We start from the raw sequence: 25022 nt of genomic DNA, 5'->3' as shown, positions 1-25022 counted from the left end.
TATTAGAAAATGGAAACGAGAGTCTAAATAGTAGTGAATATAGTAACATATAAAATAAACTGGGATTGGGATCTTTAGAAAAGGGTAAGGGCGAATCTCATAGAAAAATGAGAATTGTGGGAACAATACAAGCAGAGGAGGAATGAGGTTTAAAAGAAGGCAGGATTTGAATGAGCTATGTAATGTTTGACACTGACTGGATAAATGAATACGTTCTTGTGGTAGCATATTGATGCCTTCGTATAAATGCAGAATAGGCACATGACGTAAATTTGCATGTCCCTTTCATACCTTTCCCCCCTTGGTTTATTCTGAAAAATATTTAGATTTTTGGTTCCCCTCTTGTTAATAAACTGGAGTGCATCACCCAGCCTGTTCGAAACATCTGGTAGTCCTTTCAGAATTCCTCAGTTTTTTGACATTATCTTCTTGACTGCCATTTTGAGAGATAGTTATCTACTTGAATGTTCAAGTCTTCAGGTAGCCCTGTTTTTAAGCCTTTTGATTAACTCTTTACTGCTGTACCTCCTATTCTTGTCCGTAGTTGAATTACTTAATGTATGTAGCATTCTTTTGACTATAATCTTTAAATATGCTGGGCACACACATACTATCTTAGTGTAAAAGGAGTTACTGGCTGCATTAATAAAAGTTGGTGACACTTGTTGCTTTCCCCAATGAAAGTTTGTACACCAAAGAATCTTAATATTCTTTCACTGTCCATTTCAAGTCTAAATTTAAATAAAATAAATAGTATTGGAATTCATATTAATTCTTCTAATACTTTTGTTCCATTCAATAGCAAAAAAAAACGCCATCAGTGAACTTTACTTATAAACAGTTGAACTGGACAGTGAAAATTGTCTCTAGATACCTTTGTGTGCATTCAAGCAGCAGTTGCAGGGCAACATGTGCATGTGTAAGAGGGGAGATGGACTCCCCTACAGAATATCTTATCCCTGACGCAGACCTTGATCCCAAGATACCAGATTTTTGGAGATTTTGGATTTGTGTGAAATGGGTAGTTGGCTTTGGATTGACAAGTGTTTGCGACAGTTTGGTATGCCCCCTCTACACTTCCTGGGTGGTCTTTCCCACTGACTTTTTTTTTTAAGTGGCTGGGGTATAGCGAGAGCCTGATTTTTAAACCCATACCTTTTAGGCCTGACAAAATCCTTTGCCTGCCCTAAGACAGACTATTGGAGCTAGGGCCTCTGTCCAAAAAAGAATCAAAAGGAAGACCTTGTGGCGTTAAACTAGAGTGCCATTTACCTTTCTGGTTTCTGGAAAAGGCTGTCAGAGGAGTTTCCAAGTGAACACTGACAGTCTTTTTTTTTTTTTCTGTTCGTTTTTCAATGACTTCTCTCTGAATTTGGGACAAGTAGTGAGGGCCCTTCATAAGGGTTGTTTACATTTAGACATGTTACAATTGCACTCTAAATCAGAGCTGTAGCCTGAATGTTGGTGCATAGTAGTATCTGTGCCTGCTGCTCCAACCAGTGCATCCATTGCATTGTGGAGCAGCCTCCATGAAGATGTTGGTAATGGAAGCATGGTGACCACTTGCATCTTATGCTGCTTCCTGGTATCTGGGTGGGAGGTCTTTGCAGAGTTGAGCGTTTATTCTGCATGGTTTCTCTGGAATTTGGTCACGTGGACAATGTAACTTAATGCCCGAAAGGAAGAAGTTCTCAAAGTGCAGGCATGCTTCCACATTTGATCCATCATCCTGGATTCTTTCTAGTAGGATGAACCATAAAACTTTCCTCGCCAAGGTTTTTCATGTTGGCTGCCACCACAGTAATAGAATCCAAAAGAGGGCTGTTGCAGAGCTCAAATGATTATCATTTGCTCCTTTCCATAAATGTAGGAACGTCCTGGACTCCTTGGCAATTTTTGATATGGAGGTAGGCACTCCTGTTGTCTGAGTACATCCAGTCTTGCCTACAGGCAGGGCAAAACCTCACCACAGCACCCCCTCGACACACACACAAGGTATTTACCAAGTGCATGGCAGTAGTTGCAGCCCATTTAGATTAGCTGCCACACTGATGATGTGAATTCTCACTGCTGGAGATTTACTTGCTTTATCTCTGGGCATCTCTGTAGGTATGGGAAAGTCTGAATTTCAGTCACCACAGCTGTTGATTTTTTTGTCAGCTGCCATTTAGACACTTCATCTTTGTGCATTTTAAATCGCTTGGATTGTGACCATCCTGAATTGGTTGTTTGTACTGATTTTAGGCACAGGGTTGCCTTTCAAACAGCACTGTGCTCTGGTCAGAGGGGGAGGTCTGCTGAACTTGTGCTTCAGGGGGGCTTCCCTATGTGAACCAGCCCCAGCACCCCTGAAGACTTGTCTGACTGCTTCACTGTGAAGGTAGTTGGAGGTTGACTGTCTTTTTTTTCACATGGAACCATGGTTGGCTGTCACACAATACAACTGCTTTAGGAGCATCCTATCCAAAGTCTACTCTATTCCCTCCATAATAAAACCCAATCTGTTATCTTTGCCTTTACAGATGTGACACCCTAAAAATAGACAGCAACAGCTTATGCTCACCCTCGTGACCAAACCACACCAACCATGGGTAAATCCAGCATTACCCACACCCAGGCATGGGTTATTGCTATAATAATCTGCAAATTTCATGTACTCTTCTGTAGCCTCCCTATTTGGCTTTCCACAAGGACAAAGTCTCCCTCTGGACTAACTTCCTAATGCTGCTTCTGAACTGATCCTAAATTATACTATTCACCCACCTGTATTTTTTTCCAAACCATTTCAACAGAGCAGAATATCTGCTTTACTTCATAGGTGTTTTTACAGACCAGTACATTTCTGCCTATGTTGTGCTAAGGATTTTGCAAAGAACCATCTGCCCTCTCTATTATTCCTCTTCTATACTTGGTTCCAAGGTCAGTTTTCTCAATTTGTCTTCTTTGCAAGGTCTGAGAAGATGTTTGTCATATTGATAACTGTTGCAGTAGACTTGGCTATATGGATTATATCCTACCAAGGCTTTAACAGACTGCCATTGTCCGGAGCTTCAGGGCACCTTGTATGTGACCAAACCATCAGGCAGATCATGGTGAGCTGACAAAGATAAGTTTGGGTGCCAAGCCCTTCATAAGTTTACTGCTACTGAAGAGTATGCTCCTCTAAGGCTTTCAAGGATTAACTGTCTGCTTGATTTCTTTTTATGTGCAGAATAGTTCCCTTTGGGGAAGAAGCTTCCATTTAATAATTTTTATTGCTGATGACTTTCCCTGAACAGGAAATTTTATTTTAAAGCCAGGAGTGAGTTTATTTTAATGGATTGTCGTGGGACTGTACTGTATGGAAACTCCCCTTTTTTTTTTTTTTTTTTTTTTTTTTCTCTGTCAGTTTAAAGTAATTGAAAACTATTTTTTCTGGAGAAAATTTTTTTGTTTTACTTTGTGGGACCAGTAAAGTGTTTTTAAAAGTGCTTTTTACTGTGAAAAGTGACCAAAAGACACTGGCACTTGCTGCTTGCTTTCCATAAGATAGAGGCACCATTTTCAACTTGATCATGGAAAAATCTGTCGGCCCCATGGTCTGTCCTACTTTCAGCCACAAAAGAAAAAAGTTAGCTTTTTGTCATCACAACAGGCTAGTAGTTTGCCTCTGCTACAGGTGGGTGACTCTGCTGTAGCCAGTTGTACCTCAGACCACTCATATTCTATCCTGGAACCCTGTGGTGTACAGCCACTATGGACCAGGGGTTAGCCATGTCCTCTGCAGCTGTTGTGATCCCCTCCATGGGCAAGGGACAGCCACTCTGTTGGTCCTGGGAGAGGAAATGGGGAAAGTTTCCCTGTTTTGTCAGAATGTTGTGCCCGTCCCTGGGGAAACTGCAGCTATTAACACTGTTTTCATTTTTCCTGTCAAAGAAACCGAAAACCTAAAGATGCATGTACTACTATCTAAGTAAATTTGTGGAGTTTAATGGGTCTGGCTCGGGGTTTACTTCATACTATTGATCCTTCTTGTAAAGTAGATTCTGGTAAAAGAAAGAGGGATACCTCCTTTCTAGAAGAGATTCAAGATTTATGAATCTGGACAGGAGGATAAAGGGACAAATGCTGGCTTTTCCCTTCTGATTTATGATTCAGAATTAGGGGAGCCAAGTTTCTGATGGTCTCTGGAGGGGGCGGGGCTCTTTCTCTGACAGTATGTCTAGACTGCGCCAGTGTTTTCAGTGGGAGAACATGGAGGATTTTCAATCCCTGAGAAAATACTATGAGCTGTTGCAGAAATACTATGAGCTGTTACAGAAGGAATTTCCAGAACCTTTATTAATTTTATTTATTTATTTATCATTTGTTGACCGGGAAAGTCCGACTAGGTTCCACAGAGCCTGTTTTCAGCGGAGGCCCGGGGAGAAATGCTCCAGATACATGTCTTTGGAATGTGGGAGGAAACCGGAGTACCCGGAGGAAACCCACGCGAACACAGGGAGAACATGCAAACTCCACACAGAAGGCACCTACACCCATTCTTCCATTTCTGTCAACTTTGGAGGACATGTTACTGTCTAATGTTTTCCTGACAGTTGGCCAGCTGCCCCTCAAAAGGCAAATAGGATGCAAAAAGGTAATCAGTCTTAAGTTTTTATACAGTCTTTTCTAAACATCTAGCAGCTATAGCTGTACTTATCCTTTTGATGCTATATAATTGGTTAATTCCAATCCTACTATTTTTGAAAAGTATGGGAAGATTATTAAGTATGTGGGGGGTGGGGGGCATGTATGCTTCTGCAACTTTCATTTTCAGAATTTTGAATTGTCGTCCTCTTGTGTTAGGGGGTTGTCCCGTTTGTGTAAGTTTTTGAGGAATGGCTTATCTGCATTTTCTTTTTTAACCTTCCTTTTCCAAAATTTCCAAGTGATTCTCTAACTCCTCATCAGGTTTTGGTGAGAAACAAAATAATCTGCCTCAAAATGCAGGTAAACAGATGTTTAAGAAGAATTGGCAACAGGGTTCCAAGAAGAGTTCTGGAGACTTCCAAAACCAAGGATAGTCCAATAAGTCAAAATGATTATTTAAGAGACTTTGTTCCACTTCCAACCCTGGTAGCCCCCCCCCCCCAGAATGTGTCTCCCCTTTTTCTTTTTGCAGCAGACAGTTTCAGACAAATTTGGTTCTGAAGATCATTCCTCAAGGTTACAGATGCCGTCCCAGGGAGTGAGACTAAGTTCTCCGTAGTTGGGAAAAGGGATTTAGTCAAGGATAATCTTGGTGCCAAAGAGAAAATGCTTTGAGACCAGTTCTGGATCTTTATTTACTAAACATGTTGGTGATAGTGCCCAAATTCAAAATTGTTACTTTGCACCCTATTACTACTTCCTTTTTCAAGTTACCTGGTAACACTAGATTTAAAACGTGCTTATCCCATTCCTGTTCGTCAAGACTTCAGGTGTTTCTTAAGGTTTTGTGTGTCTGGATATCATTATCAGATCTGTGCTTTACTGTTTTGGATTATCCACTGCACCAGGAGCATTCACAAAGTGTCTAGCTCCAGTTATAGCTTCTGATTCCAAGAGAATATTCAAAAGTCTTTCTTGCCTTCTTTTCTTGGGATTGTGTTTTCTGGGATGTCAACTTGACACCACAGTTCAGAGTTTTTTTTTTTTTTTTTTTTCTCCACAGGGAAAAAAAATTGATGTAGACCTAGATCTACTGTTAAGGATTTCCACTCAGACTTCAGATACTGCAAGGGAATACCTTGTAATTTTAGGCCTCTTGGTGCCTATAATGCTCATGATACTACTGGCAAGACTCCATAGGATATTTGAAGTCTCTCTGGTTCCTGCACCAACACCCATTTTCTTTTTGGATCCCAGTGCTGGGGTTTGTCAGAAATCACTTTGTGGTGACAACAGATATTCCTAAATCCAGGTCTTCCCTTTTTCCTTCATGTTCTAAAGCATTCGGTCACCACAGACTCTTCTGACTTTGGTTGGGACATACTTTCCTCAGGATAAAAGTGCAACATGTGTTTGGCATGAATGACAGACGCAGGCAGACTAGTACAAAAGAGACTCTCTGAATCATCTTTGGTTCCTGAGATCTCTTCTTGTTACAAACAATACCACAGTCATGTTGCATCAACAAGAAAGGGGGAACCAGGTCATACCCCTTTGCAAAGTAGCCATGTTGCCATGAGATATAGTTTCACAGCAAAATCTCCTCTTTAGGAATCCTACTTTTCTGCCACAGCAAAATTGTGTGGTAGACAAGCCGAGTAGGACAAGGTGAGACCTTCAGGAATAGAGACTAGATTGGGGACCTTCAAAGATTTTTGATGCATATGTGGGGAGTTCCTCAAGTAGACCTCCTTGCCTCCTCTCTGAGCTATCATCTGGCATGATTTGGCTCCAGAATGGCTGGGAAGACAGATGCATTTTCTTTTCCTTTAACAGGAATCCCTCTAGACAATTGTGACTCTTTTCTAGACCAGGCAAGAGTCATTCTTCCTTTTGGAAATGGCCAGGGTTCCCTTTTCGAGAAATGTTGGTCTCCTCACATAGGTCTTCAGTGCACAAAATTTACAAGAGTAAATGGAAAAGATTTTCTTTTTTTTTTTGGCTGAACAGAAACCGATCCCTTTACGGCTCCACATGCAGTTATTTTAGACCTTTTTGGTGTCCCTTTTTGTCCCTTTTCAGGGATGGCACTAGTTATTCCACTATCAAAGTGCAGCTAGCCGCTATATCCAGTTTTCACATTGATTGTGATTCCTTCGTCCTTGCTTCTTCTAAGCCGTGTAAAGCATTTCTTAGGGGTATTTCCTGCTCTGACCTCTGGTGAAAGATCCTACTCCCAAAACGAAATGAATCCAAAAAGCTACTAGCGGAATCACAAAGACGCTGGAGACGTGAATAAATTCCACACTTTTAATGAAGGTTTAGTGCTTTCATCTAGTACAACTAGACTTCATCAGAAACTAGATAGCACTGGATAAGTCTGTCTATACTTCACATGAAATCTCTCCACAAAGTTTTCAGAGTCTCAACTTCAAGTTGTCCATCTTCTTTTCCTTTAACCTTCCCACCACCCCCTTCCCCCATCCTAGTCTTTGGGAAGCCTGGTAGAATTTCAAAGGAATTTCTATTCCTTCTGTTGAGTTCCAGATGTTTGTTTATGGATATGTATATGCATGTATTTAATCCTATTTGTTTAAGAGAATGATAATGTTCTTTATGTGTTGTGCTTTTTTTGCAAACTCTGAGGTGTTGTGGGGGAGCAGGGCATTATGATTAGGGAGGAAGCACTCGAGTCAGGAAGCTCAAGCTACAAAAAAAAAAAAAAAGGCAGCTGGTCCGTTCTGAGGATCGGAAACAATACCCACAGATTAGATGGAGAACCATAGATGGAACGTTATGTTAAGAACATAACTTTTTTTTTTTTTTTTTTTAACTTTCATCTCTTCATTTTTCAGATGAGTTATGTTTTTTTGTTTCTGTTATAACCTTTAACTTCCCCTTCCTTAGAAGTGTAAGGTTAGTAGGCAACTTCTCTTTCCTTGTTCTGCTGTTGGGTTTTTGCCTGCTCCTTCCTTCTCTGTCTCTCTCTGCCCATTGTTATCCTTCTGTAAAAAAAAACAAAAAAAAACATAAATAACTTTAGATAGTTATAAACATATAGGTATTTCACTCTGTATGGTTTCCTTTGAGTGTGTGTGCTTACTGTGCAAGGTAGCCTTACTTTTGCCTTTAGTGTTTCTTTTATCATGTCAGAAAAACCTGCAAGATTTAAATGGTGTTCAGAATGTGGGCATAAAATACTACATTCTGAATTCTGATACTCACAGCAGTTGGGGTTATTGTCTTGGTCCTGAACATCTGCGGTTGGCTTGCTCCATTTGCGAAGGGTTTAATCCCAGCGCTATCGACCACCGCAAGAACAAATTGATTCTCAAGGGTCTTTTGCCTGCATCTTCTGATGTTTCTCCAGGAGCTCAAACCACCTCCAAGAGCATGGCAGGATCTGTCGACGTGAAGAAACGACCTCACAAGCCATTCAGGACTTCATCAGAACTACCCTCTAAGCTTCCAAGACATTCAAATCTGACAGGGTCAGATCAGATACTTCGGCACTGGTGGATCCGAAACACTCCTCATATCAGACCACCATTATTCATGTAGCAATTTCTTTTGGAGCGTTCACTTCAGATCTTACAGCAAGGTCCAACTCGGGAGTTGGGCATGGGGGGGTGGGTGCATCTCCCTTCAGGCTACTGCAAACTCCTGTTAGACATTCTAGACCACCATCAGTAGCCTCCTCCAGGTCTTCTAGGAGCCTTACTGAGGTCAACGTGGACATATGGAAGATCCTCAAGACTCTGATCCAGATGGGGATTTTGTCTGCTCCATCTCCTCTGGGATCTGTGAGCGTTTCTATTTTAGGGCAGTCTACCCTCTGATTCGTTCTTTGGTATCAGAGTCCCAGGATTGCAACCATCTGAGAACGACTGGGTCTGATCTGAGTAGCTATCCTTCCTCTACTCCGACCGCCACCCTGACTTGCTCTGTTCCGATGTCGTCACAGTGGGTCTTGAATGTGGGATGTCCCCATTGGATCTGGGGGGGGGCTCTGCTCCAACTTTGTCGGAATGGTCTCTCTTCCTCTTGACACTGGACAGTTTAGGTCTGGTTCTACCTGGAACTCATGGATTCAAGATCCCTACCCTTTTCTTCTTTGGTTGCCTTGGCTCCGGTGGAGCTGGGGAGGGATTCTCCAGGTCCGTCGATGTTCCAAGTTGTAGAAAGGGCATTCTGTAGTTATAGGGATCCAGTCTCTCTGAGCTATGAACCTCCCCATCCACCCCCATCTTGGATCAGAGAATTGAGCCTGTTATGCCTGGCCAGAGTCAGCCTGTCCTGACAAGCCTTTAACTTCTTCCCGTAGAGGGGACCCCCTCTTCTTCTGAGATCTCCCTTGAACATCCCACAGAGGAGATTCCTCAGAAGAAGATCTGCAAAAGGAGGGACATTGATACTCCACTTGGAGTCCCTTACTGAGTACACTGACTTCGATGAAGGGGAGGGATCCCCACTATCACCACTGGAGGATGTATCCTTTGGGGATATCTTGGAGATCATGAGACAGAGAGGTGGTTGGTTGGTCCAACTTCCCTCCTCAGAAGAGTCCCAGTTTTTGGAGGCTTTTGGGATGAACCCCACTACATCCTGGGTGACCCCACCCCCCCTCCCGGCAGACTACCTCGTGGATTTGGAAGGAGCCGGACACTATTGACGAGATACCGAAAAGACCAATTAAATTCTTGTCCGCACCTAGGGATAGATCATATTGGACCAAGGGTGTTTCAATTAGATGCCATGGTTGTAGCAGTAGCTACCCAAAAGGAGCTAGCTGAACAGAGCTCCACTGTCCATCTGCTGAACAAGGAGTCCAGGGCTATGGACAGATTTGGTAAGTACGTTTACACCTCTGCCACTTTCTCTCGGAGAGCATTAAATTACCTGGCACACTTCTGTCAATTGCAGAGAGATCTGGTTAAAGAACTCCAACTCTCTAGCAGAAACCATGTTGGCAGAGGGTATCGAGAGTTTCTCCCCAACTGGCGACCCTCTCTTCTTTGTCCAATTTTTCCATGTGGCTTGTCTCCCATTCCACAGAGGGCGACTCATGAGCAGCTGGCTCAGGTATTGCTATTAGAAGGCATGCCTGGATGAGGCTTTGTGATTTTGTAGCACCCTTCAAGACTGCTGTTGTGAATGCCCCATTTGATGGCTCCACTTTTATTTGAGCCATCTGTCAAAGGCACCGTAACCTGCAGGAAGGGAAGACCTTGTCTGCTGTCAGGGTCAGGTTTTCAACCCTTCAATGCACCTTCTCTAGAAACCAGCATAATGGCAAGAAAACCTGGTTTGAAAAATCCCAGGGTCTTCCCAGGATCAATGGGGGGATTCTTACCCCAAGGGCAGAGGAGGTTTCAGTGGAAGACGCTGCCCCAGAGGCAGAGGGGGACTGCAGAACCAGGGCTTTAGAGAACCCTTATCTGATCAGCCCTATCAGCGCTCCTGAAGTGTTGCCCGACTGCTCATCTCTGGAGGCTGTCGGGGGGGGGGGGGGTCTTTTTTTTTTTTTTTTTCCACTGCACCCAACCACCTGGACTAATCTAACATGAAACAAGTGGGCGCTAAATATTGTATCCAGCAGTTATTGCAGTCCCTTTTTCCTTCCTCAACCAAAGAGGCTAAAGAGACTCCCCAATGTTCCACCCAGTCGGAGGGAGTATGCAGTAGCAGAAATTCAAAAGCTTTTGCAAAAAGAGTCATCCAAGAGGTCCCTACTGAATAAAAAGGATTCGGAACTTGCTTGCACTTTTTAGTGCCAAAGAAAGCCAGGGACAACAGACCCATTCTGGATCCAAGCAAAATGAATTTGTAAAGAAGGTAAAGTTCTGAATGGTTATGGTTCAGTCCAGTTTATCACTGTTGCAAAAGGAAGACTGGATGTGTTCAGTGGACTTGCAGGATGTGTACTGTCACATCAAAATATACTCTCCAGAAGTCATCTGTGCTTTTGGCTAGGAGCCAGTCACTACCAGTTCAGAACTCTGCCCTTTTGGACTCTCCTCCGCCCCCAGGGTGTGTACCAGATGCATGGCAGTAGTCGCAGCTCCTGCAAGGATTCCGGGTGTTTCCAAATCTGGATGGCTGGCTCTTCACTGCTGCATTTGGGCATAAACTAATTCAGTTCAGGGATTACTCTTTCAACTTTGCCAATCATCTGGGTATCGCCATAAACCTAACAAAATCAAATCCATCTCCAGTATAGAAATTCAAGTTTATCAGGGCCTTCTTGGACATATTCAAGTTAGAGTGCATCACTGCCCCCTCATTGCATACAGACATTGAGGGACTATGTTCGAGCCATCTTGATCTGTCCATCTTCACCAGCAAAGCTAATACTTCAGGCTCCTGGATCTATAATGGCTGCCATTCCCTTGGTTCCATTGGCCAAGTTTTTATGAGATTGCTTCGATGGATCTTCGCAGCTCACTGGTCTATTATGTATCTGGCTCTGGCTCTATCTGTTCCTATCAAGTTGACATCAGTTTGCAGAAAGCACCTACAATGGTGGCTTCTGTCTGAACTGACAATCTGCAGACCATTCCTATTACCTTCCTCTTCAGCCACTGTGATCAAGGATGCTTCCGGGTTGGAGGGGCATTTCAAGGGAAAGATGGTCCGAGGCATGTTGTGGACATATGCAGAGACCAGATTGCATATCCTTGTTCTGGAGATGAGAGCAGTTCTTATGACGTTGCAAGCCTTTCAGGACATTCTTGTAGGAACTGTTGCATTTCATACAGACTGCATCAGTTGTCTGGTACATCAACAAACAAGGAGGAACCTACCCCTTTTTTTTCCCTTGTGCAGAGAGGCCACGAAGGTCTGGGAATGGGTGTTGTCTTCAGAATGCTTTCTACGTGCAACTGGCACAGTGGGGAAGTCCATTGTTTTGGCGGACAAACTCAGTAGGTCTATCCTGACCCCTTACGAGTGGTCTCTCCATCAATCAATCAATTAATCAATCAGTCAGTAGCAGACCTGATCTTCAGCCTTTGGGGCCAATCATGCTGCGACCTGTTTGCATCCCCTCAGAGCAACAAGTGAAACAGGTCGCAGCATGATTGGCCCCAAAGGCTGCGACCTGTTTGCATCATGCTGCGACCTGTTTGCATCCCCTCAGAGCAACAAGTGAAACAACTACTTCGCTTTGATCCCCCTCTGGGGGAGTCCCCAAGGGACACTAATTCCCAATTTGCCCCCCCCCCCCATCTCCTCTATGCTTATCCTCCTCCTACCCTTGATTCCAAAATTTCTACAGAAAGCAAAATAGTTGAAGACCTTGGTAATCCTCATTGCCTCCTACTGGCCTCATCAGATTTGGTTCCCCTTTCTCTAGTCTCACCTGAAATGGCCTCTGTGGATACTGGGAAGCCAAACAGGACCGCCTTCACACATTAGGTTTTCACTCCAATCTAATATCCCTCAAACTGACTGCTTGGATGTTCATCATTGCCCCTGATGGTGTACAAAGGGTCAGATTTGCTTCCTGTGTGAGCTTTTATGCTACGCCTCAGAAACAGTCTACCATCTATAGGAGCAAATAGAATATATTTGTGTTCTGGGTCTCAAAGGCATGGATTCTTTCTTTTCAGCCCTGATCTGCCACCCTTATGCTTTGCATCTCTTTTCAGGAGGGGTGGTTCCTACAAACAAACTTCAGTTGGCGTATCTTACCCATTTCCATTGGGAAAAAATTTGCAGTTCTCCTCAACCGTTAATGTTAAGACCTTGAGAATCCTTCCATCCTCAGACTACTCAATTAGATATTTCTCTGCGGGGTAGCTCACTGTTGTCTTACAAGACTACTTAAAAACCCTTCAAACCAGCAGGGATTGTGACTGGGCCTCCTCTCGTGGAAGACTTTCTTGTGCATTACTTTAAAGTTAAAAACCAGGCTATCATCTAGCCTCATACATTATTTCCATGATGATAGAATGAACCCTTCATAGTAATCTGTCTTTCATACTTCAAGGTAGCTAGAGTCTAACCTCAAACGGTCCGCAAATCCCCAGTTTTCTTTTAATTTCTCTAAAGGGAACATATATTGCATTTGTGATGTTCTGGATTTATCTTCATAGAACAAACATTTTCAAAAATCAGACCAAATGTGTGTGTCCTTCCCAGACTACACTTCAAGCAGTAGCGTTGAGCCTCCTAATGTGGACAGGTCCACTTCCACCCATGGTGTCTTTAGACCCTCATCTTCCTTTTCTATTAAGGCCTTTACTAAGTCCAAATCAGCCAGGCATCCCAAGAGGCCTGTTACACAGGGCCCATCTCCAGGCCCCATGCCTAAAAAGCAGATGCTTAAAATGGCTGAGGATTTAATTTTTCTTATCAGGGGTTCCCAACACCCTCCAGACAAGAGACCCAGAGTGGAGGAAGATTCTCCCTCTTCTGATCAGGGCTCCATTTTTTCAGAACATTCTGATGTAGAGGAACACTCTTACTCCCCTTTTGAAGATTCTGATGCAGAGCAGTCCATTCCTTCTGTATCTCCTCCTGAGGATTTTTCTTTTGGGGAAAACTTGCACACCTTGAGGGAACTCTTCCATTGGGAAGGCCAAGACTTTTCTGATTCCAAGAAAAGACTTGGGGAATTTCTTTTGTTACCTCAACACCGACTTCTGGCGATACCTCCTGTCTTGGACATACTTGATGATGTTTATTCGGAGGCTTGCCTTAACCCAGTCAAGCCTGGTAGGTACTACAGCGTTCCTAACTCTCACCAATTTCTTTACAAAAGCCATAATGCTGACCCTGATACCATTTCTCAAGGCCCCAAGGGAATGAAGGCCTCTACTGCTAAGAATCCACTACCTTCCGAAAGAGAGTCAAGATCTTAGAAAGGTGGGGAAAAAAGGTGTATATACCTCTGCCACCCTAGCCATGAGGGCCTTAAATTGTCAGTTTCATATGCTTAAATATCAGCAGTTTCTGTTATCACAATTAAGAAATAAAATGTCTCAACCTGAACAACCAGACTTGAAGGAGTTGCAGGATATGATGCATAGTGCAGAACGAGTGGGTAAACACACCTTACAATGTGGCTATGATGCCCTACAGGCCTCAAGTAGAGCTGCTGTTACAGGATCAGTCATTTGTAGACATGCCTGGCTTAGGGAACAAATCTTGCCTGATCATGTGAAAGCTAAACTATTAGATGCTCCTTTACAAAAGGATGTGTTATTTGGTACTAATGCTGAGGAGATACTAAGGAAAATGGAAGAAAAAGCCAAATCTATGCAAACTGTCAAAGCTTTCTACAGGTTCAACCACCACGCTTAGCAGAAATTGGCCTTCTAAAATCTGGTCCTTTCCAGCCACGGACAAGCCTCCCAAAGAGGTAGATACAGGCACAAGGGCAGAGGACAATCACAAGGATCTTATAGAGGCAGGCAATGAAACTCCAGCACCAAGAGGTGGGGTAAGACAGTGCACAACAATACAGGAAACAAACCCAATGACTTCCTCCTTTCCATGCCAAGCAAGTCTCAGCTGGCAGCACCCTTGGGAGGAAAGCTGGCATTATTTACAAGAAATTGGCATATTGTCACAACAGACAAATGTATCCTGGACGTTATAAACAGAGGCTACAGATTTCATTTTCACACTCTTCCAAAATGAGACATGCCAAACCTGCCACACAATCAAAGGGCAGAGGCACAACTACAAATTTCAAAGCTCATAGACATGAAAGCTATTCAAGAGGTACCTACTCACGAGCAAGGTCAAGGTTTTTATTCCACGCTATTTCTGGTACCAAGGAAAGGATCTGACTGGAGACCCATTTTGGACTTATCCATCCTAAACACATTCTTACTGCAAAATTCAAGATGCTCACATTACAGCAGCTTCTTCCCATGCTGGGCAAGGAGTTTGGCTGGTAACATTGGACCTCAAGGAGGCATACCTGCATGTCCCAATCAGACAAAGCTGCAGAAGATACCTCAGATTTCTTGCAGGTTCAATACACTATCAATTCTCTGCATTGCCCTTTGGCTTATCTACTGCGCCCAGAGTATTCACGAAATGCCTGGCATCAGTAATTGCCTACTGCAGACTTCAAGGGATACAAATTTACCCTTATTTGGACGACTGCCTGATCCAAGCGGACAGCAAGCACATACTTCTGGAACATCTGGCTTGTGTAACACGGTTACTGCATTCTCTGGGATACACAATCAACAAAGACAAATCCAGGCTAACACCATCAGCTGGGTGCCAACTTGGACACAAACACCCAGATGGCCTATCTTACGCCAGAAAAACCGGGGCAACTAACTCAATACTTCAAAATACTAGCAAATTGTACCAGGCTTACTGCAAGGAAAATCCTGCAGACTCTGGGCTTCATGGCATCTTGCATTCTTTTAATCCCATGTGCAAAGTTGCATATGAGGAAACTTCAATGGTACCTAAAAAAAACCTTTGGTCTCAGCACAGCCACAGTTTGGAAACAATAATACCAATAATTCCATGTTTGCAAAAAGAATTTCTATGGTGGGCCCAAGCATGTCAAACAAACACAGGTCTCCCATTCTGCAAGCCTCAAGCAAATCAAGTCATCACAACAGACGCCTCAGATTACGCCTGGGGCGACATGACAGACAGGCATTCAGGGGAAATGGTCCCAAAAAGGAAAAGACCTTCACATCAAACAAAAGAAATGCTAGCAGTGATAAATGCAATTACAGCTTTCAAGGACTTCCTGCATCCAGGACAATTATTGATAAGAACAGACAACACCACAGTAATGTGGTACATAAACAAACAAGGAGGAACACATTCATACCCCTTGTGCAGACTAGCCATGACACTTTGGAACTTGGCTCTGGAATGGCAAATCGAACTTCAAGCACAGTACTTGCCAGGTTTGGAAAACACGCTGGCAGACAATCTAAGCAGAAATATGACAGATCCACACTTAATGGAAGTTGCATCCTCAAGTGTTTACAAAGATAATCCAAGCGTGGGGGAGGCCAGACATAGATCTCTTCACCTCCCACAGGAATCCTCAATTGGAAAAGTTTTGTTCCAAGGACCTTTCATCCAAAGGCCTGGAGAGTGGACGCCCTTTCATTCAGTTGGACAGCATGGACAGTTTACGCTTTTCCCACCTCTGCCTCTTCTGCCCAAGGTGCTCTTGAAAGCAAGAGCAGACAGACCGAAGATGATACTGATTGCTCCAGACTGGCCAAGACAACACTGGTACCCACTCCTGAGGAGCCTAACACATACTCCTCCCTGGTCCCTACCTCTAATGCCTCTTCTGCTGACTCAGCATAGCTACAAAACTCTTCACAGTCAGCTGAAAACACTCAATCTCGCTGCATGGAAAATTCCTTAACACCACAACAGACCCTACTCCCCAAAGAGGTGCAGGATGTCATTTTGGAGGCCAGAAGGCCATCTACTAGAAAGGCTTACTCTCCGCCAAAATGGAAACGGTTTTGCTCTTGGAATGAGAAAAGGCCAGGACCCTAGAAAACTGAATTTGCCTCGGGTATTACAGTATCTAGCTGAGCTGCTGAACAGTGGACTTTCATTTTCCTCCATAAAAATCCATGCCTCAGCCATTTCTTCAGAATTCAACACGGATCCACCCTTATTCTCTCATCCACTCTTAAGACAGTTCCTCAGAGGGGCTAAGAATATAAGACCACCAAGGAAACAACCAATACCAGCCTGGGATCTTAATTACATTCTAGAAAAATTAACATTGCCTCCCTTTGAACCAGCTGCCTCATCAGATTTGCAATATTTATCCTGGAAGACAGCTTTCCTTCTGGCCATTACCTCAGCTCGTAGGGTTTCGGAACTACAAGCCCTCATGGCTGTGCAGCCCTTTCTCATCTTCCATCAGGACAGGGTTTCCCTTCGAACCAACCCATCATTTATGCCTAAAGTGGTATCCAGAGTAGCTTTAAATCAAGCCATACACTTACCTACCTTTTACCCCAGTCCTCAAAACAAAGGGGAAAGGCTGCTACACTCCTTAGACATCCATAGACAGCTCGTTATTATTTGGACAGAACAAAGCCTTTCAGGAAATCAGAACAACTTTTTGTGTCCTATGCTGTAGGAGCTCAAGGGAAGCCAGTTACCAAACAGACAATTTCAAAATGGATAGGCCACTGCATACGGTTTTGTTACTCGTATCATGGAAAATCTGTCCCTACAGGCATCAGATCCCACTCCACCAGGGCCACAGCTACCTCTACAGCCTTCCTCAGAGGAGTTCCTACCAAAGATATTTTGGAGGCAGCCACTTGGAGTACTGTGCATACCTTCACAAACACTACCACCTGCCTTTATATTCCAAAACTAGAGCAGGCTTTGCCACTGCTGTGTTGCAGGGCATTCTGGCTCATCCAGTTCCACCTAGTGCCTACCACCCCAGCGTAGCTTTGGGATTCTACCCATCTGTGATTACTGCAGCTGTATGCACGATGAACATAGTACAGTTTTGTACCTACCATAAATGTAGATGTTCGAAAGTGCTAATACAGCTGCAGTACAGGTTTCCCTCCCTCCTTCCCTCTTGGTAAAGGCCTAGTGGCTAACACTCCTCATACAACCTGATTGGGTTATCCTTCTATGGTGTATTTGCTTGCAACTACTGAGTTTTGATTATATTGCATTGCATGATTATATATATATATATATATATATATATATATATATATATATATATATATATATATATATATATATATAAAATTTATGTATTGCCTTCCTTCTGGGGGCACCTGACATCTGGGGCAAGAAAGACTGAAGAAAATGGCGTCGGCTGTGTCTTATATATACCCCTGCCTCACTGACGTCCGGAAAGAAAGTGACAACAACCGACGCCGGACCTAGACTTTGGAATTCGGCCGACCGAGGACCCGCCTGACGGCAGAAAACCCATCTGTGATTACTGCAGCTGTATTAGCACTCGAACATCTACATTTATGGTAGGTACGAAACTGTACTTTTCGCCCCTTTCAGTAATTGTACGAAGGTCCAGATTTGCTTCCCTGTCTGAGCTTTTATGCTACCTTCTCAGAAACAGTCTACCAAGAAAGTCTATAGGAGCAAATAGAATATATTTGTGTTCTGGGTCTCCAAAGAGAGCATGGATCCTTTTTCAGCCCTGATCGCAGCCACCCTTGTCTTCTTTGCATCTCTTCAGGGAGGGAGCCAGTTTCCCTACAAACAAACTTCAGTTGGCAGCCATCTTGGCTTCCATTCGGGAAAAAATTTTGGTTCTCCTCCAACCTGCAAATTGTGTTAAGACCTTCTTGAAGGGAATCTTCCTTCTCAGACCTCCAGTTAGATATTTCTCTGCCAAGGTATCTCACTGTTGTCTTACAAGGCCTAACCCAAAAACCCTTCAAACCAGCTAGGGATTGTGACTTGAATTTCCTCTCGTGGAAGACTTTCTTATTGCATTACTTCAAAAACAATCTCAGAAAACCAGGAGCTATCATCTAAGCCTCCTTACATTATTTTCCATGATGATAGAATGAACCCTTCATAGTAATCTGTCTTTCATGCCCAAGGTAGCTAGAGTCTAACCTCAAGCAGTCCATACAATCCCCAGTTTTCTTTCCAAATTTCTCTAAAGGGGAACATATGTTGCATTTGCTTGATGTTCATAGTTTATCTTCATAGAACAAAACATTTTCAAAAATCAGACCAAATGTGTGTGTCCTTTTCGCATAAGCTGCTTCTTACAGACTAGGATCAAAGTCTCGAGCTCCTCCCTCTTTCAATACTGCTCTGTACAATACCTAATCTCCCAGATCCCAAGATTGGAGGAACTCCCTGGTCAGCCTCAGCAAGAAGCTGAGATCCCTCATAAAAATCCTCCAAAGCCAATTATGAAAATAAAATGGTCACCGATTCCAAAGACAACCACAAAGCATTCTACAGCTATGTCAAGAATCTCAATGGCAACACTCGGATCTGCTCTGAGCTACAGCACAATGGCACTAAATATACGGAACCAACCGATATTGCCAACATCCTGGCAGATTGGTGCAGTGCTAACTTTACCCCTCTCGCCCGGCCCATCTTAATACCGGAAGAATGCAAAATCCCTGTAATCACAGACTAACAAGTAAAGACACTTACTCTCCAAAGCCAAGAACACTGCATCCATGGGACCACACAACATCCCAGGCTGCGTACTGCACGAACTACAGAATGAACTGGCACCCCACCTAAGTACAATGTTCTAGCCTCACCTCGGGCTGTGTGCCTACTGAATGGTGCACAGTGGCTGTTATTCCACTCCACAAAGGGGGTGCCACAGCAGACCCCGGAAACTACCGCCCCATTAGCCTGACGAGCCTGGTCTGTAAGGCCATGGAACGTATCCTCTTGGAGCTTATAAACAAAGATGTAGGTAACCTCCTCCAAACCCTGGACCCCACTCAGTTTGGGTTTGTAAAGGGTAGATCATGTCTACTAAACCTGATTGACTTCTTTGAAGAAGTCACTAGAGCCGTAGACTAGGGCAAGGTAGTGCACACAGCTTATCTTGACCTTGCCAAGGCTTTTGTTACCATTCCCCACTCTGGAAGTTTAGATAAACTCACTAAACTGGGCATAAATCCCTATGTCACAAGATGGGTGGCCAATTGGCTTACTGACAGAACTCGCACAGTAAAAGTAGCTGACTTAAAGTCAAACTTCAGACCATTGATGAGTGGAGTACCACAGGGTTTGGTCCTGGGTCCTCTCCTGTTCGGCATCTACTTCTCTGAAGTGCAGGCCAACACAGAAGGTCTTTGGCTAACAAAGTTTGCAGATGACTACAAACTGGGAGCCATAATAGAATCCCCTAATGATGTCGACATTCTACAAAAAGGCCTCAGAGGCAGATGCTTGGTGTCAAAATCATGGCCCCAAGCTCAATGCCAAGAAATGCATTGTCATCTCCTTTGGGAAAAACTTTGTACCCATGAACTACCACATAGGCGGTTGCTCACTAAACGCTGAGTGTGATGAGATCTCTAGACACAGGTGGATACTAGTTTCTTCTTTGATAACCACATTGCCACAGTAGTCCGGAAATCCTTCTACATAGCACACCTAATCACAAAAAGGTTCTCATCTAGAAAAAAGGAGACCATTGTTCCTCTGTACTCATCCCTCATCAGACCCATTGTAGAGTACAATGCCCCGTTTGACATGCATCTCGCAAGACACCTACAACAATTGGAAAGGCCACAGAAATACTTCACTAAGAGGATTAATGGCCTCAAACAGATGCCATATGCAGACTGCCTTAAAACAAACTCCAGCTCTCCTCTGTCACTTATCACCTACTCGAGGTGATTTCTGCTTGTCATACAAAGCCATGTCAAACCCAGAGCTGCTGGACATGCTACACTTAAAAGAAATCTCAATCTCTCTGAACCACTCGCTCCAGGTACCCAAACCTTGTCACCACAATAAACAGAACATGCTGGAGGGATAGATTCCTGTCCCAGAGACTTCCATACTCTGGAACAAACTACCCATTTATGTCAAGCAAAGCTCCTCATTGGCCCTCTTTAAGAAAAATCTTGACGACTGGATGGGAAATAGAAAATTTCACCCAGGAGATCAATACTGCAGCACTGCTTGACAGGGGCACAGGAAAATAATTTTTTGGGTGGCGAAAGCCAGGGAACCTTTTTGGCTAGGCTTATGTAGGCCCCAGGGGGTAAAGAAAGGGGGGTAAAAGCCTAGTACCTACCTATGAACCTGTGATTTATATACTGTAATCTCTTAAATTGTTCTTTGAAAATGGATAGATTCCATAGGCCAAGTACAATCATGGCAAATACATCTTGAATAAATATGCTTCAACTGCTATGCCAAAGTGGTCTTGAGCTTTATTGGTTGTTGTTGTCATGCCTGCAATGTAATTGATCTTAAATGGTTTGGAATTAATAGGGCAGTTTGTGAAAAGGGATACAAAGCCCCACTTTTTTCTTTTGTTACCCCTGTAGTCCTTTTTCACTTTCTGGTCGCCATTCTCCATGTGTCTGTTAATGCTGGTCTGGTTCTTTCACTTTAGAAACTCTATTTTCCTTGCATCTTTCAGTAATAATAATCTGTTACAAGTGATCCCTTTCTTACTGCATATTTATGATGCTGCCTTTTTTTGCCTATAGTGTTGAGTTTTGCCATTTCACTTCAAGACAGGTGTGATGTTTGTTTTTTGTCCTGTGGGTAAACACTTTAATCTTGAATCTGTTTATCCAAATAGTGCCCCTTTATTTTCTTTGTACTAAGATTGTTTCTGTAATTGTATTTTTTGGATGCACTTTGTTTAGCTGTTGGTTCTGTTCTGTGAGCTAGAATTGCCACGTCTGATTTGCCTTGAGCACTATGTTGTGAAACTTTACTAGACATAAATTAAATTTTCTATCTTCTAATGTGTGTACATTGTGATGTAAGACGCTGTGTTGGGGGTTTACTTTATAACTGCAGTTCTGGCTAGCGTGTTTTTCGTGGGACATCCTGTGCATGCTTCCTAGCCAGTCTCTCTGGCATATACGTTCTCTAACTTCTCATCCATGTTTAATGACACTAACTTTCTTGTTGAGTGTTTATTGGGAAATAGTGCTCAGTAGTATGTGAGTATATTTACTTTATTTTTATTTTTTAATATATAGTGAAGTTTTGGCAGCAGAGTCTGTGGCATGTCTGAATAAAGCGCTTTCTCGTCTAAAGGACATTTGGGAAGAAATTGGAATCCCAGAAGACCAGCGCCTGCAACGAACCTCTGTCGTCAAGACTCACATTAAAGTAAGTATAACAGAATACAAGGAGCATGAAATATCCTGACTGTCAAAAGTTGAGCAGGACTGACCACTGTAGCTGTATCTGTCCACTGCTGGTCTAATTTTGCAGACTTTTTAAATATTTTTTGGGCATGCAAGCTTGAGAACTACTGACCCGCAAGTCTTAAAGTGTACCCTCTGACATTTTAACATTCAAGTGGTGCACTTAAAATTTCTAAGATCTTCTAGGGATTGGCTGCGTGGTAGTGATCACATTGCAGTCTGCAGTAGATAGAGGATTGTTTGCCTGCTTTGTTTAAAGCATCTGTCACTCTTGAAGTAAAGAAGCTCAGCATTGAACAACATTTTTAAACTAGCACATCTGATAAGCATTTTCTTTCACAATTATTGTATTTGCTGTAGAGAAACAAGGTCAGTACAAGTTCTTAAAGATTATAGGTCATCCCTTCTACTTTGTGTATTGACTGTGATGTTCCTACATTTTAGGGAAGAGAAAAATCCCCTAAGGCACTTTCCATTTAAAAAAATAAAAATGGATTTGTACATTAATAAGAACACATTGGTGTCTGCCACTAATACCACTTGTGCCCGATGTCCAGAGTCCAAACATGAAGTGACCCTTAACTGTTCATATTGATCAGTGCTGCATTACCCTTAATTCTGTGGGTTATATCCTGTCAAGAATACAACAGCTAGACTGCTGAAGCTTCAGGGTACCTTCCATGTGTCCAAACTCTCTTGCAGCTTGTACTAAGCTGCTTAAGACAAATTTGGGCGACAAGCACTTCAAAGCTTTACTGCCACCAAAGAGTATGCTCCTCAGCCTTTTGTGGATTGACGGATCAGCTTGTACTTTCTTTTACTGGGCTGATAAATTTCTTTTTGGAGGGAAGAAAACTTCCATTATTTTTAATAATTTTATTTATTTTTGTTTGTTTTTTTTATTTATTTAACATTTGTTGACCAAGGAAGTCCGACTAGGACAAAGCCTATTTTCAGCTGAGGCCTTGGGAGAAACATTCCAGATACATGTCTTTGGAATTATTTTTCTCTTCAGGAAAGTTATTTTAAAGCTAGGAGTTTGTGTTTTAATAGACTGCATGAAACTGTACTGTATATTGAAACGTGCAGGCTCTTTTTCCATGTCAGTTTAAAATTTGTTTATAGTAACTGTAAAACATTTTTTTTCTGTAGAGAATACAAAACTCCATCAACCTCTGGGGAGACAAAATGACTGCATATAAATCCAGCAGGTGTTAATAAAAAAGAGCAGTAAAAGTCAGATGCTTTCTTCATGATTTTCAAGGTTTAGCGCTTTTGTTCCGAACAGGAATTTCATCAAAATCTAAAAGGGCTGAATACATCACTTCCTTTAAAGGTTCAGTGTAAAATACATAAACAAGTGAACAATAATGAAAGCAAGTGAACAAAAACTGTGTCCATAAACATGTCTTAACATCAAATGAAGGTCCACTGTTGCCCTGTATATGAGTTAATGTAAATAAAGAAAATAAACTTTTAAAATAGTATGCCTTTTTCATTTGAGTGTTAGAAGGCAGAATTGACTTGAATGTGTTCACATAGTTAAGTAATAAAAAGCCCACTATATCCAACTTTTTTGGTATACCAAAGATTTACAAAGGAGTAGAAAATGTGAAGCACAGACAGACAGGGTGGCAGCACTTGGCTCAAAATCTGACCCTTTAGCAGCCTACATTGATTAAAAAAAATTGAAACCATGATCTGAGGAAAGATGTCGCTTATTGAAGCATTCATGGGATTTTTAGTAGACTTTCTCCCAAACTTTGGTCCAAGAATGTAGGATTTCTTACTACAGGTGTCAGACCTTTTTTCATGTATACCCAACATTGAGGACATTGAACTATTCCATAACAGTTTAATAGAGAGCTCTTTCTTGAAGAGTGAGGTAGAATTAAAGGATTCCTGTTGATTGTGTTGGAAAACAATTGTATCCATTTTGAGGGGAAGATTTTTAAACCAAGGGAGTTGCCATGGGAGTGGTCTGTGCCTCTTCATGTGCCAACTTGGTATCAATCTCTTGAGAGAAGGTTTGCGTGTTTAAATCAGTTTTTTTTTTAATTCTGTAAAACACATTTATGATACCTGGATGACATTTTTCCTTTGTGGGAGGGTCCACTGGAACTCCTTCTCGAATTTGTTAAACATTTCAATACTTCCACTTCCTTTCCAAAATTCACTTAGAGTAAATATTCTATCTTGACATTTTAATTTCATCTGGAACAGATGTGTTCATCTAAGATTTACAGAAACCAACTTTCTGCAACTGTTATTTACATTTCAACTGCTACCACCCTATGAATCACAAAAAAAGAGTTTGGTAAAAGGGCAATAGATTTGAGTAGCTAGAATGACTTCTAGTAAAGAGGCCTTGGAAGAATTCTTTGTTTTAAAGAACATGCTCACTCAGAGGGGCTACCCAGCAGATTTTGTGAGAACTATTAGTGTGGAAATTATACATGAATGGGGGAATAAACACAAACCACTTTTAGGACTAGATTTACTTCTAGAAAAGAAAAACATGGTAGCTGAGAAGCACTCCACTGGAGACCAGAACCATGATTACAAAATGGCGCTGATCATAGAATTCAGTGAAGTTAGCCCCCAATGTTAAAAACATTATCAGTAGGAGCTGGTGCATTATTAGTTGTAACACCACCTTAATGGACAGTTTGGGTTCTGAACCAGCATTTGTGTACAAAACAGCCCACAATTTAAAGCAAATTTTCAAGAGTTATGGTACCCACACTAATGGACCTAGGCATAGAAAAGGCACCACTCCTTGTGAGTTTTGCAAATCATTTATTCAGAACCTCCTTGTGCCTGGCTTGGACATCTATGACTACAGGACTTGGATTGCTTCTAAAACCATCTGGACCTACAAAGCTGATTTGAAGTATATTTTTTGCTCTTGCTCCAACTGTTTGTGATATTTAACACTTCTATGCTGCATTTATTGATTTTGTTTATCACTGATGTTCTTCCTGTTTCACTGTTGCAGTCCTGACAGGTAGCCCTCAGTCAGCCTGATTATCAAAGTCTTGGGTCCCACGTCGATTGCTCTGGTCTTCCATGACGTTAGGTAGTCAGGGGTATAAAACATTGCAGCCGACGCCATTACATCAGTCTTTCTTGCCATGTGGTGCTTGAAGCAGAAGCAGTTTGCAAGTTCCAGTCGGCCGACTCCTGAAATTTTCGTTTTCGTGTTTCGGATCCGAAGTCTTCAACTAAGTACCCCGTTGGGGATCCTTTTTTTCTTGCCCTAAACCGATGTCAGTAAAAGTTAACAATTTGTATTTCTTGTGGAAAGCAAATACCTCGTAAAGATTTTCATTCATACTGCATTCCTTGCTTAGGCCCAGACCACGACGTACCTCGCTGTCTCTTTTGTGCCTTATTCAAACTTTGAACTATTTGTCATCTGTTCATTTTCGCATCTAAGTATTTTGGTACCCGGTTCAGCTGTCCATAAATGGCTTCAGTAAGCCACCCGACTACAGACATTCTGAAAAAACACAAAGATAGACAGACCGCATGGGTCTAAAGCTGCTGACTATGCTTCTCCTA

At 42.5% G+C, this 25022-nt stretch overlaps 1 protein-coding gene across 3 annotated transcripts in view; it reads left to right on the top strand.

The window, feature by feature from the left end:
• The window catches only part of PRC1 (protein regulator of cytokinesis 1), a 2137226-nt gene that overhangs the window by 88868 nt on the left and 2023336 nt on the right, over positions 1–25022 (top strand). For all 3 annotated transcript variants that reach the window (XM_044078279.1, XM_044078277.1, XM_044078278.1), the window contains exon 2: positions 21288–21420. In XM_044078279.1, coding sequence (XP_043934214.1) covers positions 21288–21420 — 133 coding nt within the window. The remainder of the gene's footprint in view (positions 1–21287; positions 21421–25022) is intronic.

The sequence above is a fragment of the Protopterus annectens genome, chromosome 7.part0 (assembly GCF_019279795.1).
Source record: "Protopterus annectens isolate FY-2018-M chromosome 7.part0, PAN1.0, whole genome shotgun sequence".
Taxonomy (NCBI): domain Eukaryota; kingdom Metazoa; phylum Chordata; order Ceratodontiformes; family Protopteridae; genus Protopterus; species Protopterus annectens.
The sequence above is the reverse complement of the archived record's forward strand: the minus strand, read 5'-3'. Positions and strand labels throughout refer to the sequence as shown.